The 15,231-nt window shown below is 37.3% G+C and overlaps 1 protein-coding gene across 2 annotated transcripts in view; it reads left to right on the top strand.

Moving 5' to 3' along the window:
- Nucleotides 1-14,302, top strand: part of si:dkey-82f1.1 (DENN domain-containing protein 2A) — a 36,402-nt gene extending 22,100 nt beyond the window's left edge. Inside the window, exons 5-20 of one of the 2 annotated variants that reach the window (XM_053641378.1) lie at nucleotides 4,108-4,223; nucleotides 4,341-4,538; nucleotides 4,795-4,888; nucleotides 5,258-5,308; nucleotides 5,447-5,634; nucleotides 5,830-5,939; nucleotides 6,033-6,102; nucleotides 6,456-6,533; nucleotides 6,887-7,027; nucleotides 7,636-7,784; nucleotides 10,358-10,535; nucleotides 11,377-11,418; nucleotides 11,591-11,696; nucleotides 11,969-12,241; nucleotides 12,328-12,414; nucleotides 12,741-14,302. In XM_053641378.1, coding sequence (XP_053497353.1) covers nucleotides 4,108-4,223; nucleotides 4,341-4,538; nucleotides 4,795-4,888; nucleotides 5,258-5,308; nucleotides 5,447-5,634; nucleotides 5,830-5,939; nucleotides 6,033-6,102; nucleotides 6,456-6,533; nucleotides 6,887-7,027; nucleotides 7,636-7,784; nucleotides 10,358-10,535; nucleotides 11,377-11,418; nucleotides 11,591-11,696; nucleotides 11,969-12,241; nucleotides 12,328-12,414; nucleotides 12,741-12,772 — 1,913 coding nt within the window. In that variant the 3' untranslated portion in view covers nucleotides 12,773-14,302. Of the gene's footprint in view, nucleotides 1-4,107; nucleotides 4,224-4,340; nucleotides 4,539-4,794; nucleotides 4,895-5,257; nucleotides 5,309-5,446; nucleotides 5,635-5,829; nucleotides 5,940-6,032; nucleotides 6,103-6,455; nucleotides 6,534-6,886; nucleotides 7,028-7,635; nucleotides 7,785-10,357; nucleotides 10,536-11,376; nucleotides 11,419-11,590; nucleotides 11,697-11,968; nucleotides 12,242-12,327; nucleotides 12,415-12,740 lie in introns of both variants that reach the window. The other variant, XM_053641377.1, reaches the window with a different exon arrangement.
- Nucleotides 14,303-15,231: the final 929 nt, after the last annotated feature.

The raw sequence follows: 15,231 nt of genomic DNA, 5'->3' as shown, positions 1-15,231 counted from the left end.
TCACAGAACATAATTCCTAGAGATTTCCGAACCACCTTTCAGAAATGATCTTAAACATCCCTGGTTTTAAAACTGTGACGCAACTTGAGACTTAATTAAAGACATCAGGTGTATTAGATCAGAGAACTAAACTAGAGCTGAACTGTGTAGGGCAGTAGTGTTCTATTAGAGTGGGAGAAAATGGACATTTGGGCCACTGTTGCTTTTCAAAATTTCGTTCCAAATGTTTTACATTTGGGTGAAATGACTATGCTAGGACTACTCCAAGAGTATTTCAAAAAGGAGGGAAAACAAGCCTAGCTTGTTTGTCCTGGCTCTGTATCGTCAACACGTGCTCTAGGAGATCATTCTGGGAAAGCCAAACTGTTTATTAAGAAAGATTTCATTAAGTACAAGTCCATTCACGTTTCCAAACTGATGTGGTGGACATTCATTTTGCGCATAAATGTCGAGAAATATATTTGTTCCAGAAACAAAACCATGCAACATTCTTACTGAAAGATCCGTGTAATATCTGAAGCAATATCTACTTGCCAAACAGTCAGTCACTAAATCTGCTATGTATTTATATCCAAATGTGGGAACTGGGAAGTAACAATTACTTTGTTACTGTCCTTATGTCTATTTTTAAGTGTCTGTACTTCACTTGAGTTTTCTTTCACTTAATACTTTTATGTAATACATTTCAAGTGAAAAAATACCCCACATTCTGCTCACTATAATTCTCTTTAATCATATATTTGTCAAGTCAGGTGACTTTTTTTTTTGAATGGCATCAGAGTTGATTTAAATTCCTAACAAATCTAAACGTTAACAAACATGACAGCAAGAATGAGACTTAATCTGAAACTGAGACCTAATCTGTGTTTTTATGTACAATTGATACTGTAGGTCAAGGCTGCTCGTATTGTGTCAGCTAGCTATTAACATTTAGCTAGCATTTATCAGTCAAGTTATTGTCATGCTATCACGTAAAGTTGTTGTAATGCTAACTTACGGTTTTGGTCATAAGTTTACATACACCATGCAGAAAAAGGTTCATTAATATGTTAATAAAAATGTTAATAATTTAAACAAAGATGGATCATAAAAACAGCATTTTTATACTTATTTAGTGCTGCCCCGAATAAACTGTTTCACATAACAGATGTTTACATAAAGTCCACAAGACACAATAATAACTGAATTTACACAAATGAACCAATTCAAAAGTTTACACACCCTTGATTCTTAATACTGTGTGTCATTACCTGGATGATGAACGACTGATTTAATGTTTTGTGATAGTTCTTCATAAGTCCCTTGTTTGTCCCGAGCAGTTAAACTGCCCACTGTTCTTCAGAAAAATCATCCAGGTCCTGCACATCCTTTACTTTTCCATCATCTTCTGCATATTTGAGCCCTTTCCAACAGTGGCAATATGATGTTGAGATCCATCTTTTCACACCGAGGACGACTGAGGGACTCGTAAACGACTACAAAAGGTCCAAACGTTCACTGATGCTCAAGAAGTCAACACGATACATTAAGATCCAGGGGGGTGTAAACTTTTGAACTTTTGTGAATCGTTCTTGCCCATTTCTTTCACACTTTTTTTTTAGTAAATGTAAGGTTCTTTTTAAATGAAGACCGTGAAGCTGTACTTAAGCTTTCACCGGAGTGTTTATTGAAATGCATAGCTGCACTTTTACATCAGTAAAGAGTTTGTGTCACCACTGTTTATATCAAGGAACAGCTTGGGTAGTGTTTGGAGATGAGAATGTTAGGGGAGAATATATTCTTTCGGTGTGGTGGACTCGGACAAACAAAATTCAGATCTCGGACAGACATGAAATACTGCTAAATAATATCTGAGAGTACTACTAGGAATTCAGGTCCAGAGTACACTCAGCATGTCCATCAACAGGAGTGCGAAGAGCAGCATGTGCTCCTCAAGTCTGGGACTGGATGTCCCTGTCTCATACTCTCCTCCTGCAAGTCAAGTCTGGTAGATGAATTGTCATGGAACGGGGGGTTCTGTGTTTGAAAAAAGCTCTCTAGAACTCTGCATTTTTATGCAGATCATGCGGTATCTGTTGGCTATTGGTGCTAGTTTTAGTCGATTCCTTGGCAAGCTATCAAACATCTGGAGTAAAGAAATATGAAGGGAATAAAAGTATGACGTCAGTTCAAACCCCATTATAAAAAAACAAGGAGCCAAGACAAGCTGTAGTTTTGCTGGACCTCCATTGAACACACAACATTAACCATGCAAATGTAAAGAGTACTGGACTGAAGAGGAAAATGTTTGAACGTGACTAGAATAGGACAGAAGCTGTTGAACCACATTACAAACCTAGAACTATAGTACAATTCACATAAACTCAAATAGAGGAACCCTTTACTGCATGCTGTTGTCATATGACAACAATTATCTCCAATTTTTTGATAGGCAATAATACAAAACTACTATTTTCCTATGTAACTGGAAAAAAAAAGGGCTTTAACTTTGACATAACAAAATAAAAAAAAACATGTCACATTACCAGGAAGTGCTGTTTGCACTTCCTTTTCTGCAATCACATGGCATGGTGACGGTCATCATCGGAGCACTCTGAAAATTTGATTCAGTTCTCAATATTTATTCAAAACTACTTAAAGGAAACATTTTAAACACTATATGTGAAAAGTTAACATTTATTGTTTGTCGTTTATATATTTTGAGTGTTCTGTTAAATGCTCAAATGTAATTGTTGCCATACGGCAACAACATGCGATAATGGAACTGTAGTATATGCATTCATGAATTGAAGCAGACCTACATAGCAAAAAAAGACTCTAAGCTTCTCTAATAGTATATTTACATATTTTCCCATTCAAAGTAATAAAAACTGTTATAGTTTTCAGACATTTTGAAATTGCACCTTATTTTATTAAATGTTACGTTTCAAGAGAAAGAATTAAAAAGATTCTACACCCAAAACATGTTTGGATCTAATCTTTGCATGAGTAAATCCATCCACATACTTTTTTTTTTTTTTTTTTTTTTTTAAACTGTAATTACTTTCTAGAAGCTATAACTTTTACATGCTTACTAGGTGGCAAAAAAAATTACATACAACTCATAGGACTCAAACTCATGCAATTTATCATCTGGAAAATGCAGTAATTGGAATTGTAATCACAATACATTTTGTTTTATTTTTGACTATATGATACTTTCCACCATTGCACATTGTTGCCATATGGCAAAAAAATTTACCATCTGCCCTCCTAAAAAAAAATAAAAATATATTTTTATTACTTGAAATAATTCAAGTAGTAAAAATGCATAAAACTTGCTTTGATGTAAATGTAATCATTCCTGCAGAAGGGGGTTAACTGTCCACTAGTTATAGCCTGCACTGTTAACTAGAGCTAGCAAGGCCAATTGAAACAAGCTTGTTTACTTCAGTGTTTCAATTGTGCTAGCTACATGTAGAGCATGCACTTACTCATAAGCTATACCGCAGATAATGGTATAATTAATGGACAAGATAAATACTCTATAATTCCTCGCCTCAATTACATCCACACATTCTTCCATATACATGAGTTATTTTCATATTATGTCATGAAAAGCAACTCCGGCTAACTCTCTTTGCTAGCTTATATTAGCTAGATAGGTGGAAATAGTTAGACCATTACTCATGCTAGAGTTTATAGATAGATAATTGGCCTGCTTTTTCAGTGTATCTATACCACCGCATACAGAAAAGGTGTCCTGACGTCTAGCTACAGTATTAGCATGTCCATAGACTATCCTTCAGAATTGTGCTACTTTTGCTGCCTTTGATAGATTTTTGTATTAATCCTGGAGGTAATTACTTTCTACCATACAATTCAAACAAAAATGGGACTAAATCTGAAGCATTAATGGAGGGAAATTAAAGCCCAAATAAACTAAACTTGTTGGAAGAGATGCGTACTGGGCATGATGCAGTAGAATAAGAGGTTATATCTCAGTTAGTTACTAAAATCTAAGCAACACTGAACATTCAGTTGTATTCATGAAAAAAAATATATATATATATTTATATAACCAGCAAAATGTGAGTAAATTTAAATAACAAAAGACACCATTTGCAGATCCTCCATCTAAAGAAAACCCTTATGAAGACATAGAATTGGAAAGCCGCTGTGCTGGAAACAAATATCCTGTTCCAACGTCACCGTCTTCGCCCACTCTCGACACTCCTACTAAGGTATTTACATTAAAATGACGCCAATATTTAACACCTATATTGGTTTATGATATTTAATACGAAATAACACCGCAGTGACCGTGTACTGACACTCTTCTTAATTTGCACCAATACTAGCTCTCCTCTAAGCCTGGCTTCTTCAGGCAGAGTTCAGAACGGCGGAGCTTCAAACTATTAGATCTGCGCAAGACAAACAGAGATGGGGGCATTGCGTCACCCTCAAGGATAAGCCCACCTTCAACCCCCAGCAGCCCTGATGATACACCGTGCCTCTCAGGAGACCCCTATAACCGCAGACGAAGGAAAATCCCCAAGGTATTGTCAAGAAATCCAGTTCTGTAATCCATAATTGAAGGAGATTTCAGGGATATAAGGCTTCTGCAGCAGTATTCAGTTCCCTTAAAGAAAAGCTGCAGATGGGCTAGACAATAAAAATCATTTTCATGATTTAACAGAAAAAGGAACATTTCCTTTTGTGGCCATGAGTTAAAGTCTTAAACAGATGCTTTTAAAACAAATACAGTTTAGTCTTTACCTGATAAAAGAGACTGGATGTTTTCTTTTCCAACAGATGGTGCTGAAAATAAATGGCATCTTTGAGGCCCGGAGAGGGAAGAAGAAAATGAAGCGGCTCTCTCCGTCGACTGAATCCAGCTCAGGGCGAGGTGTATGTAAGTTTATCTCACACATTCACACGTGGTATTTTTGCCGCACATGTGAATATGATTGGAACCGATGCCCAGTTCTGAGCACTCATTACGAGACGTTACCATGTGATACTATACACTGCTTCATTCGCCGTCTCTCTGCTCCCCCTTCACACGTGTATCCACTTAGCTTTATGGACATGTTTACATTTTTGGCTCAGTTGTGTTTGACCCATTTTTTATTGATTTTTTTTTTTCTCCCAAGGATGGTAGAGTTATTCTGCTTTATGGGATACACATGCTCAAAGCCTGATGTATGCGTGAGTCACTATCTGCATACCAGTTGTTTTAACCATCTTGTCTTTTTTTTTTCTCTTTTGGATATAGTAACAGATGAAAACAGTGAATCAGAGAGTGACACAGAAGAAAAGCTGAAAGGTGGGCTTTGAATTTATTGAACAGTGTTTTGAGCAGATATGTTAGATGCTTATTCTTTCTCTAGAAGTCTGTATGATCTTCTCCTTGAGGTTATCTGTATTAATGCGTCTAATGCTAATTTTTTTCATGGTGTACTAGCTCACAGCCAGAGGTTGGTGTCGGTGCAGTCCATGTTAAAACAGACGGGCCGGTATCGCACGCTGGAGAGAGATTTGATGGACCTACAGGAGAGGAAACTGTTTGAATACTTCTTGGTAGTGGCTCTACATAAAACCAAAGCAGGAGCACCTTATTTGCCTGAAGTCACCCAGCAGTTCCCACTTAAGGTAGCCTGTCATTAGTGATCCATGCTATTGTTCTGAAATGTTGAGAAGCTGACATGTTGAGTCAGTTCAGGCTTATTAATGGTTTGAAGTATGATTGTTTGTAGTATCTGAAAGTGCTACCTTATCAAAATGTGATAAGCCTTATCAAATGCGTTAAAAGTCTGCTTTGTCATGACCCAATTTCTGCACATTTAGCTGGAGAGGAGTTTCAAGTTCATGCGAGAGGCTGAAGATCAGCTGAAGGTCATTCCTCAGTTCTGCTTTCCTGATGCCAAAGACTGGGCCCCTGTGGACAATTTCCCCAGGTTACTTACTAACTTTTCACACTATCATTAAAAAACACTGTTAAAATGTCAGGATGAACTCTAATGCGGTTTTATTTTGTGTAATGTTTTTAGTGAAACTTTCTCATTTGTCTTGACGGGGGAGGATGGGAGCAGAAGATTCGGCTACTGTCGACGTTTACTGGTGAGCTGCTTTTTCATGCTGTTAAAATTATATATATATATATATATATATATATATATATATATATATATATATATATATATATATATATATATATATATATATATATATATATATATATATATAAAATTAGGGTGGACAGCTATTTGGAGTCCACATATGGAACAGTTTAATGACGTGTTTTCATTAAGACAATTTCCGCTGTCATTTCTGCTGCTCAGTACAGGAGGTTTTGCGTTTGTAGAATCGGGCCACATTGAGACTTTGTGTAATTGCTGCTCCTTGTTGTTAGAATGAGAATGTAGTGGACTTATGTGTGTTTGCGTGTGTGTGTGCGTGCGTGTGTTCCACAGCCTTCTGGGAAGGGGAGGCGTTTGCCTGAGGTCTACTGCGTAGTGAGTCGACTGGGATGTTTCGACCTCTTCTCAAAGGTATGTTCTCATGTCTCCTAATTGACTCATCCAATATCATATGCAATAATATAAGTGTATATAAAGTCCTATATAAAATGTATAATATTGGATGTATACTCAAATAAAGTTTTTACCAAAGCTGAAGTATGGATTTACATTTATGGCATTTGGGAGGTGCCCTTATCCAGAGCGACTTACGTTTATCTCATTTCTACAGCTGAGCAGTTGAGGGTTAAGGGCCTTGCTCAAGGGCCCAGCAGTGACAGCATGAGCTTCTGTTCAGCAGTCCAACATCTTAACCTCTGAGCTAACACTGCCCCTGTATGAAATGCTGTGAAATCCTTGTGTTTATCTGTTCGTCTTTGTGTTAGATGTTGGATGAGGTCGAGAAACGGAGAGCGATTTCCCCTGCTCTGGTGCAGCCCTTCATGAGGGCCATCATGGAGGCTCCGTTCCCCGCCCCAGGCAGAACCATTACTGTGAAGAACTTCCTGCCAGGCTCAGGAACCGAGGTGTGTTCAGTCAGCGGTGTTCTTCTTGATGTTTTTAACCACAACTTACTGCACTGGGTTAGAAATATATACGCCCAACGCAGCCATTTCCACCGGAACGTAAGTTCAATCATTAGTCAGGGTGTAACGTAATGTTGTGTCCTAAACAATACAATCTTCTTCGAAAGTATTGGAACAGCAAGACCAATTCTATTATTTTCGCTATACCATTGAAAACAATTTGGGTTTGAGAACAAATGATGAATATGAGACGATAGATCAGACTTTCAGCTTTCATTTCCTGATATAAACATCTAGATATGTTAAACAACTTAGAACATGGCACACAGTTTTTTTTAGGTGAGCAAAAGGGACCGTATGTTGAGAGGATTTACTGTAGCACACTTGCTATGTATGTTCTACATAGAACATTTCGGGGTCCCTCCAGTGGGACAAAGCATAGAAGCCTTTAGAGCACTAGAGGGAACCCTTTACTACTTTTTATTCTGTGTAGTACTGCCACTTTAATTCTTCATTTGAATGCAATAAGCACAACTCCAGTACAACCTGTGAATTGCTTGTTAACCCACATCTCTCTCTCTCTCTCTCTCTCTGTCTCTCTTTTTCAGGTAATAGAGCTGTGTCGCCCCTCCGATTCACGGCTGGAGCATGTGGATTTCGAGTGTCTTTTCTCCTCTTTGAGTCTGCGTCTCCTCCTAAGAGTCTTTGCCTCACTGCTGCTGGAGCGGAGAGTGATCTTCACAGCAGACAAGCTCAGGTATTATTATTTACTTTGTACACTGCAAAAAAAAAAAAAAAACAAAAAAAAAAACACCGACATCTTAGCAAGTGAAAACATCTTGATTATAGTCAGATTCATCTAGAATTTCCTATTATGAGATAACAATAAACCAAATATAAGATTATTAAACTTTTTTTTTTCAAGCTAAATTGTGACAATAGAATAAGATAATGTAAAGCTAGAAATGGGTAAAAATGACTAGAGAGAGTTTGAATAATTTTATGTTTGGTTTATTGTATTCTCATTGTAGGAAGTTCAAGATAAATGTGAGTATATTTGAGATCTTTTCACTTGCTAAGATGCCATTTGTGTGCAGTGAGGTAGAGATGATTATTTACATGAGCCTTCTTAGAGAATGTAGATTATGAATGTTACGGAAAGATCTTTATTTATTTATTTATTTATTTATTTTTAGCTCTGATCTATACAGAATAAGCTTACACCATGGTTACCTAAGTGTTTTTACCAGTTGGAGAGTTTGGGTCATGTGACTCTAATAAATGTTCAGCAGAGGAGACAAACAGAGATGTGACACTAGAACTAGAGGAAAAAAGTTGTGGCCCCTGGAACCATTTGTCTTAGAGGAAAAAAATACCCAACTGTTATAATGTTGCCATGGGAATGAAAGTCACAGAGTTTTATTTATTTATTTATTTATTCTTTTGGAAAAAGCTGCTCTGGGCTAGGCACTGGTGTTAGCAAAATAGAGATCGACTGTGTTGTGTACATTTTGACAGATTAAAAATATTATATACCTCTCCCCCTCCAAAATCCTGCATCCAGCATTGTGCAACACAACTCGACGCAATATAAATCAACATCCCTTTGCTGTAATTTTTCCTCCAGTGCTCGTTAAAATGAGCAAGATGATTTCAGAGAAGGATGACGTGTCACTGCTCAGAAATGAGTGGAACATTGGCTCCATCTATTCAAATTGTTATTGAAGGAGTATAAATGAAAACAGACTCACTCACAGATGCACCGTATTAACCTTGTGTTGTTGACGGCTGTTTGCTCTCCATGATGACAAATGTTGCATGGATTTAGTCCAAAATAGTCAGCAATGATTTCCTTTATGTAAGGAATTAAAAAAAAAAATGCAATCCTGTTTTTATTACTACACTTCATCTAATATCACTTCATCTGAAGTTATCAGATTAATGAAAGTAGAAGTCTTGTACCTTTGCGCCACCTTGTGGTCAAAACTGTTAAGCGCATACAGTGCTCGTCATCAACTCAAGAGTCAGGTCATACCGTCTTGTTTTCTTATTCTTGGGAGCTTCATATTGCACCAGCTTCTGAATGAATATTTGAATGAATAAATTTAGATTCTTTATAGTATATTAATCACAAACTATAATTGTTTTATATAATTTAATTGTTTTTAATGGTTTAACCCAGTCAATTAAAGGCTTTTTACTTCACCACGTGAGTGCCTTGGAGTATTTCGTGTTCATATGCTGAAAATATTAGAATAAAGAATTTATAATACAGAAATGTCAACCTGAGAAGAGCTCTAATCAGCTAATTAACTCAAAACATCTGCAAAGGTTTCCTGAGGCATTAATCTATAGTCAGTCTGGTTCAGTACACACAACGACAATCACGGGGAAGATGAAAGTAAATGTTGCATTTCATTTGGAAATCAAGGTCCCAGAGTCTGGAGGAAGAGTGGAGAGGAACAGAATCCAAGTTGCTTGAAGTCCAGTGTGAAGTTTCCACAGTCAGTGATGATTTGAGGTGCCATGTCATCTGCTGGTGTTGGTCCACTGTGTTTTCTCGAGTCGAGAGTCGATGCAGCATCTACCAGGAGATTTTAGAGCACTTCACGCTTCCATCTGCTGATGAGCTTTATGGAGATGCTGATTTCCTTTTCCAGCAGGACTTGGTACCTGCCCATAGTGCTAAAACTATTAGTAACTGGTTTGCTGACTGTGGTATTACTGTGCTTGATTGGCCAGCCGACTCGCCTGACCTGAACCCCATAGAGAATCTATGAGAGACACCAGACCCAATAACACAGACGAGCTGAAGGCCGCTATCAAAGCAATCTGGGCTTCCAGAACACCTCAGCAGTGCCACAGGCTGATCGCCTCCATGCCACGCCGCACTGATGCAGTAATTCATGCAAAAGGATTAAAGCCCCAACCAAGTACCGAGTGCATAAATTAACATACTTTCCAGAAGGTCGACATTTCTGTATTATAAATTCTTTATTCGAATATTTTGAGATACTGGATTTTTGATTTCCATGAGCCATAAGCATCAAGATTAAAAGAAAAAAAAGGCTTGAAATATTCCACTTTAATGAATCTAGACTATTTAAATGTTCCACTTTTTGAATTAAATTACGGAAAAAAACAAACTTTTCTACGATATTTTTTAGATGCACCCGCAGTGTATTTATTTGCTTACTCTGCACTTTACTACTCCTGCACTACTGCACTGGTTAGATACAGAACTCCATTTCGCTGTACTAGCACTTGTACTCTGTGCAATTACAATAATAATGAATCTAATCTAATCTCTTTGTTTCTGTCTCTCTGCAGCACACTGTCTCAGTGTTGTCACGCAGTGGTGGCCCTGCTCTATCCCTTCACGTGGCAGCACACGTACATCCCCGTGTTGCCCCCTGCTATGATGGACATTGTTTGCACTCCGACTCCTTTCATTGTGGGCCTGCTGTCCAGCTCTCTGCCTCGACTCAAGGACCTCCCCCTAGAGGAGGTAAAACCCCCCTCTACAGTACATCCATAAAAGCATAGATTGGGGAACATCATTATATATCACTATATAGTAACAGCCAATTCACCGTAACTTGTATGGTGGATGCTCCACATAATTTAAGCCTAATAATAAACCGGTTAAAAGCAGGTTATTTAACAATAAAAAAAAATGTCTAGTTGTTGATATGGTGAAGTTTTCTGAAATTAGAGGGTTTTTTTTTTTTTAGCAGCGAGCGGAAAGTCTTCAGGACAGAGGAGTTTGTGCTTCCTGGTTTCTCTGTAACATGACAAGCTGCATTTTTTTAAAAATTCAAGATTGTATTTGTCAGGTACACAATTATATACAACATAGAACTTGCAGTGAAATGAAAATTATTGTTTTATTAACTTGACAAAGTTAATAAGAAATTCGGAAATTCCGCATAATTATAAACTGTTTTAAAAAAAAAAGTATGATGCGTCATTCTTTAGTACATTTTCAGCGTTGGCAAAATGTTTTGGTATAAGATGAATAAAGCATGGACGGGGCATGCTGTTAGAGGAAAATAATCAACAGAGTGTTGAGATGCATTTATATCATGATACAAGGAAGGAAATAACAGCCAAAAAGAGGAGCGAATCCCTCTAATAATAGTGCATGTGGAGAGTAATGGCACTGGCAAGGAGGTCAAAGCTCAATCTGTTTCTAATATTTTCCATGAGCACTTCCTGTTCAGGAGGACTCTATCTGCTGGCCCTGAACCCTGACCTTCTTCCTCATTTAAACAATAGCTGTGCAGAGATAAAAACTGAAACTGGCACACTCGCAGGAAATGACATTATTCCCTCCTGTTCTCCCACAGGTCCTGGTGGTGGACCTTGGCAATAGCCGTTTCCTACGACAGGTAGGACTTTATACCTTCCTGTGAAAGCCCTGTGTCAGTGTCTCCATAAAACCGTGTCAACTAATCAGAGTTCTTATATATTTTATAATATATATTACATTCTTATATATTTAATAATGTTTAAGAAGTCTTACATTTTACATAATCGTCTTTTTTTTTTTTTCTTCTTCAGATGGATGATGAAGACTCCATTCTGCCTCACAAACTGCAGACTGCTCTCGAGTATGTTCTGGAGAAGAGGAAAGAGTTGGCCTCTGACAGAGGAGAGCTTCCAACTGGTACATGATCTGTTACAGGAAGCTCTCTAGATGAACTCAAGCCTGCTGTGGCAAATTTCATGACTTCTAATAGCATGTTTCTATTACCTGAGCTGATTCTTTATCCTCTGTAGTTACTGAGTAATCTGTAGTATACGTCGGGGTGAATTACTGAATAATCGACTGGGGCATTGAAGGGTTAATTGATATTTCAGCCTCGCTGCGAATTTAATTCATGAACTTTGTGTTGCTGAAAGAATGATACGAATCTCGCGTATTCCTCTTTTCTTCAGAACACTGCTCTCTGAGCGCCGTGGTGTCCGAGGCTTTTGTCCGCTTCTTTGTGGAAATAGTCGGACACTACTCGCTCTTCATGGGGGGCAACGAACGTGATGAAGAGTCCTCGGCGTCTTCCTCCTCCCCCACGCCTTTATCCTTCCAACGCGACGCCTTCCGCAAGGCTATGTCCTCGAAGAGTCTGCGCCGCTTCCTGGAGGTCTTCATGGAGACGCAGATGTTCACCGCTTTTATTCAGGAGAGGGAGATGCGCAGGCAGGGACTGAGAGGTACTCTAGGTGCTCATCAAGCTCTTTACAGCTTCCCGTCATCTTAAAAACATACACAATTTAATGCATACTTTCTCATTGTACAGGCTTGTTTGAGGTTAGGGCTCAAGATTACCTGGACTCACTGCCTGGAGCTGAGAATCGAGGGGTCAATAAGTTTCTCAAAGGTCTAGGTAAGCCTTCTTTGTGCTGCTTGGAAAAAGATAAAATAAATAAATATATGGTGTGTGTGTGTGTGTGTGTATGTATGTATGTATGTATGTATATGTATGTATGTATGTATGTATGTATGTATATGTGTGTATATATATATATATATATATATATATATATATATATATATATGTATATATATATGTATGTATATGTATATATATATATATATATATATATATATATATATATATATATATATATATATATATATATATATATATATATATATATTTCTGACTGGATACTCATAAATCTCGTACTGAATGAATCTTTGTCTTTGCAGGACACAAAATGAAATTCCTTTCCAAAAAGTGAAGTGTCCCCATGTTTGGTAGACAGATTTAGGCACCATTTAAGCTCCATAGCAGTGATTCTGCAAAGACATGGACCTGAGACCTCATGACAGCACTGAGACTGGGGGGTGGGGGGGGGAGAATTGGGGTGACACCATGAGCTCAGCAAGAAAACAAAACTCGGACATAAATTCTTGGCTGAAAACTTCATTAAATGCTTTCCTCCCATTTTTCTCACATCAAACCAGTACCAAGGTCATGTTTCACCGTAGACTGGTGTGTTTGTAAGCGTGTGTGTATGTGTTTGAATAACTGCTCACTTTCTACAAAATGTGCTACAAGATTAGAAGAGAAAGTAGGCATGGACCAAAGTTTAATTTCCTGTACAGTTTTTTTTTTTTTCACATAAATTTTTTTTTTTTGCCCCTAAGAAATAGAGTACAACTTCTGTAACAGGGGGCAATAATTTAATTTATATTCTTTCTAGAAAAAAAAAGACATTTATAATTTCTTACATAAAAACTTGTTGCCTTTTAAATACAAAAATAAACAGAAAAGTTGCTAGTTTTGTTATAGACTTATTTATCGCAGTATATTCCGAACTTTGGACTTGTAAGTAAAATACCACTGTGACTGGTCATTTATGTTGGGAATGGAAAAAAATGGGGATGAGTAGAATCTGACAGATTAATGGATGCAGGTAACCTGTTCTGGGATGCAAATCTTGGACTCTATAGAACAATGGACTTCATTTGATGTGTTCTGTGTCTTTTGCTGTTCATGTAAAAAAAAAAAAACAAAAAAAAACACAACCTCACCACTAAATGTGTTTGAAACCTGATTAACAAAAGAGCTGCTGGTCTCCATTTCAAAAATGTCTGTGATTTAAAGTATATCCAGGTTACATTTGCTTTTCCGTACACCAGTAATAAAGGATCCAGTCTTCCATCTACACCACTGGGGGTCACCACAGAGAGGACTTCAGTTGTTCTTCACTTATTTCTTCATGCTAATGTTAGTAATGTTTTGTTTTGTTTTGTTTTGTTGTTTAAACCAACAACAACAACAACAACAAAATCACTGAACCTGCTTATTAGCATTTCTCAAATGAAAGACATGCAGACTTTCGTTATAAAAACACACTTTTGTTTCTCATGTATATAATTATTTGATCGATTTGAGTTATTTGGTGGTCTTGGCATTGGCTTCATAAGTGGGATCACACTTGTGTGATTATGAGCAGCAAATCTAATCAGGCAAAAACAGAGCTGATTCAGTGAATCCTCGCTTTCTTTCCTCCCTCACTCGGATCCCGAGCCTCTCCTCTGAGAACACATACTGAATTCACATTGACAATGACCTCCAGAAGAAACCAAAACGGATACACATGGCACAAAATCCATAAACGCAATGTGTCCGTACATAAAAGAAGTACTTTGTCTTTCTATACAGTATTTAGCAGGGTCAGTTTCAACGCTGTTGTGTATTTCGTCTTGAAGATCAGGTTGTTTGAAGCAATTGTTTATAACTGTATTAAATAAAGTGATTTTTTTAACAGAACATCGAGAACCAAAAGTTGTGGGATGTCATAGCATTTGTCACTTCAGTTATTTTTGCAGACCGAAATTGTCTAAATAAGAAGGTGAACAGTCATTGTTTTACATTAATGATGAAAATCTGTGTTTCAGCAAATATTAGGAGCGTGCTAGAGAACCAGAGTGCTGCTTAGTATAGTGTAATGGTTAAGCGAATAATGGACTTGATTAATAAGTGAGGAATTGGAGCAGACAAAACTGGGTAATACAGCCACACTCCATGAGATATATATATATATATATATTATAATTTGTATGATGTACAGGATGACAAGTCAGGTTAAATTTATGTATTGGGAATATAATTTGCTAATTCTAATTTGTACATTTTGAGGTTTTAAAGTTCAGCATAAATATATACATTTTTATTTTTCCCATTAGGCAAGTCTTTTTTTACTGACAGAAGCTGAAATAAGGAATCTAATTTTAATGACAGGATTCTTCTAGACTACAGCAGGTTGTGTTGTGAGTGTTATCATATCACCGAATTACATTCCTGTGACATAACTGCCCACTATTTCAATAAAATTAATTAGACTGGAAATTAATTATTTAAAAAAAATGTTTCAGTGAATTACATATTTGTTTCTTAACAAAATTATATACACTATATGGCCAAACCTTTGTGAACACTTGACTATAACACTCATATCTACCCACATATGGGTGTGATGGTCAGGTGTCCACAAAAGTTTGGATAAACTGTTGCCACAAACTTGGAAACACAGTTGTATATGATGTCTTTTTACGCTGAAGTATTATAATTTCTCTTTTCTGGAACTAAGAGGCCCAAACTTGTTCCAGAATGACAATGCCCGTGTGCACAAAACGAGCTCCATGAAGACATGGTTTGCCAAGGTTGGAGTGGAGGAACTCGAGTGTTCTG

Source organism: Ictalurus furcatus, chromosome 14 (genome assembly GCF_023375685.1).
Source record: "Ictalurus furcatus strain D&B chromosome 14, Billie_1.0, whole genome shotgun sequence".
Taxonomy (NCBI): Eukaryota; Metazoa; Chordata; class Actinopteri; order Siluriformes; family Ictaluridae; genus Ictalurus; species Ictalurus furcatus.
The sequence above is the reverse complement of the archived record's forward strand: the minus strand, read 5'-3'. Positions and strand labels throughout refer to the sequence as shown.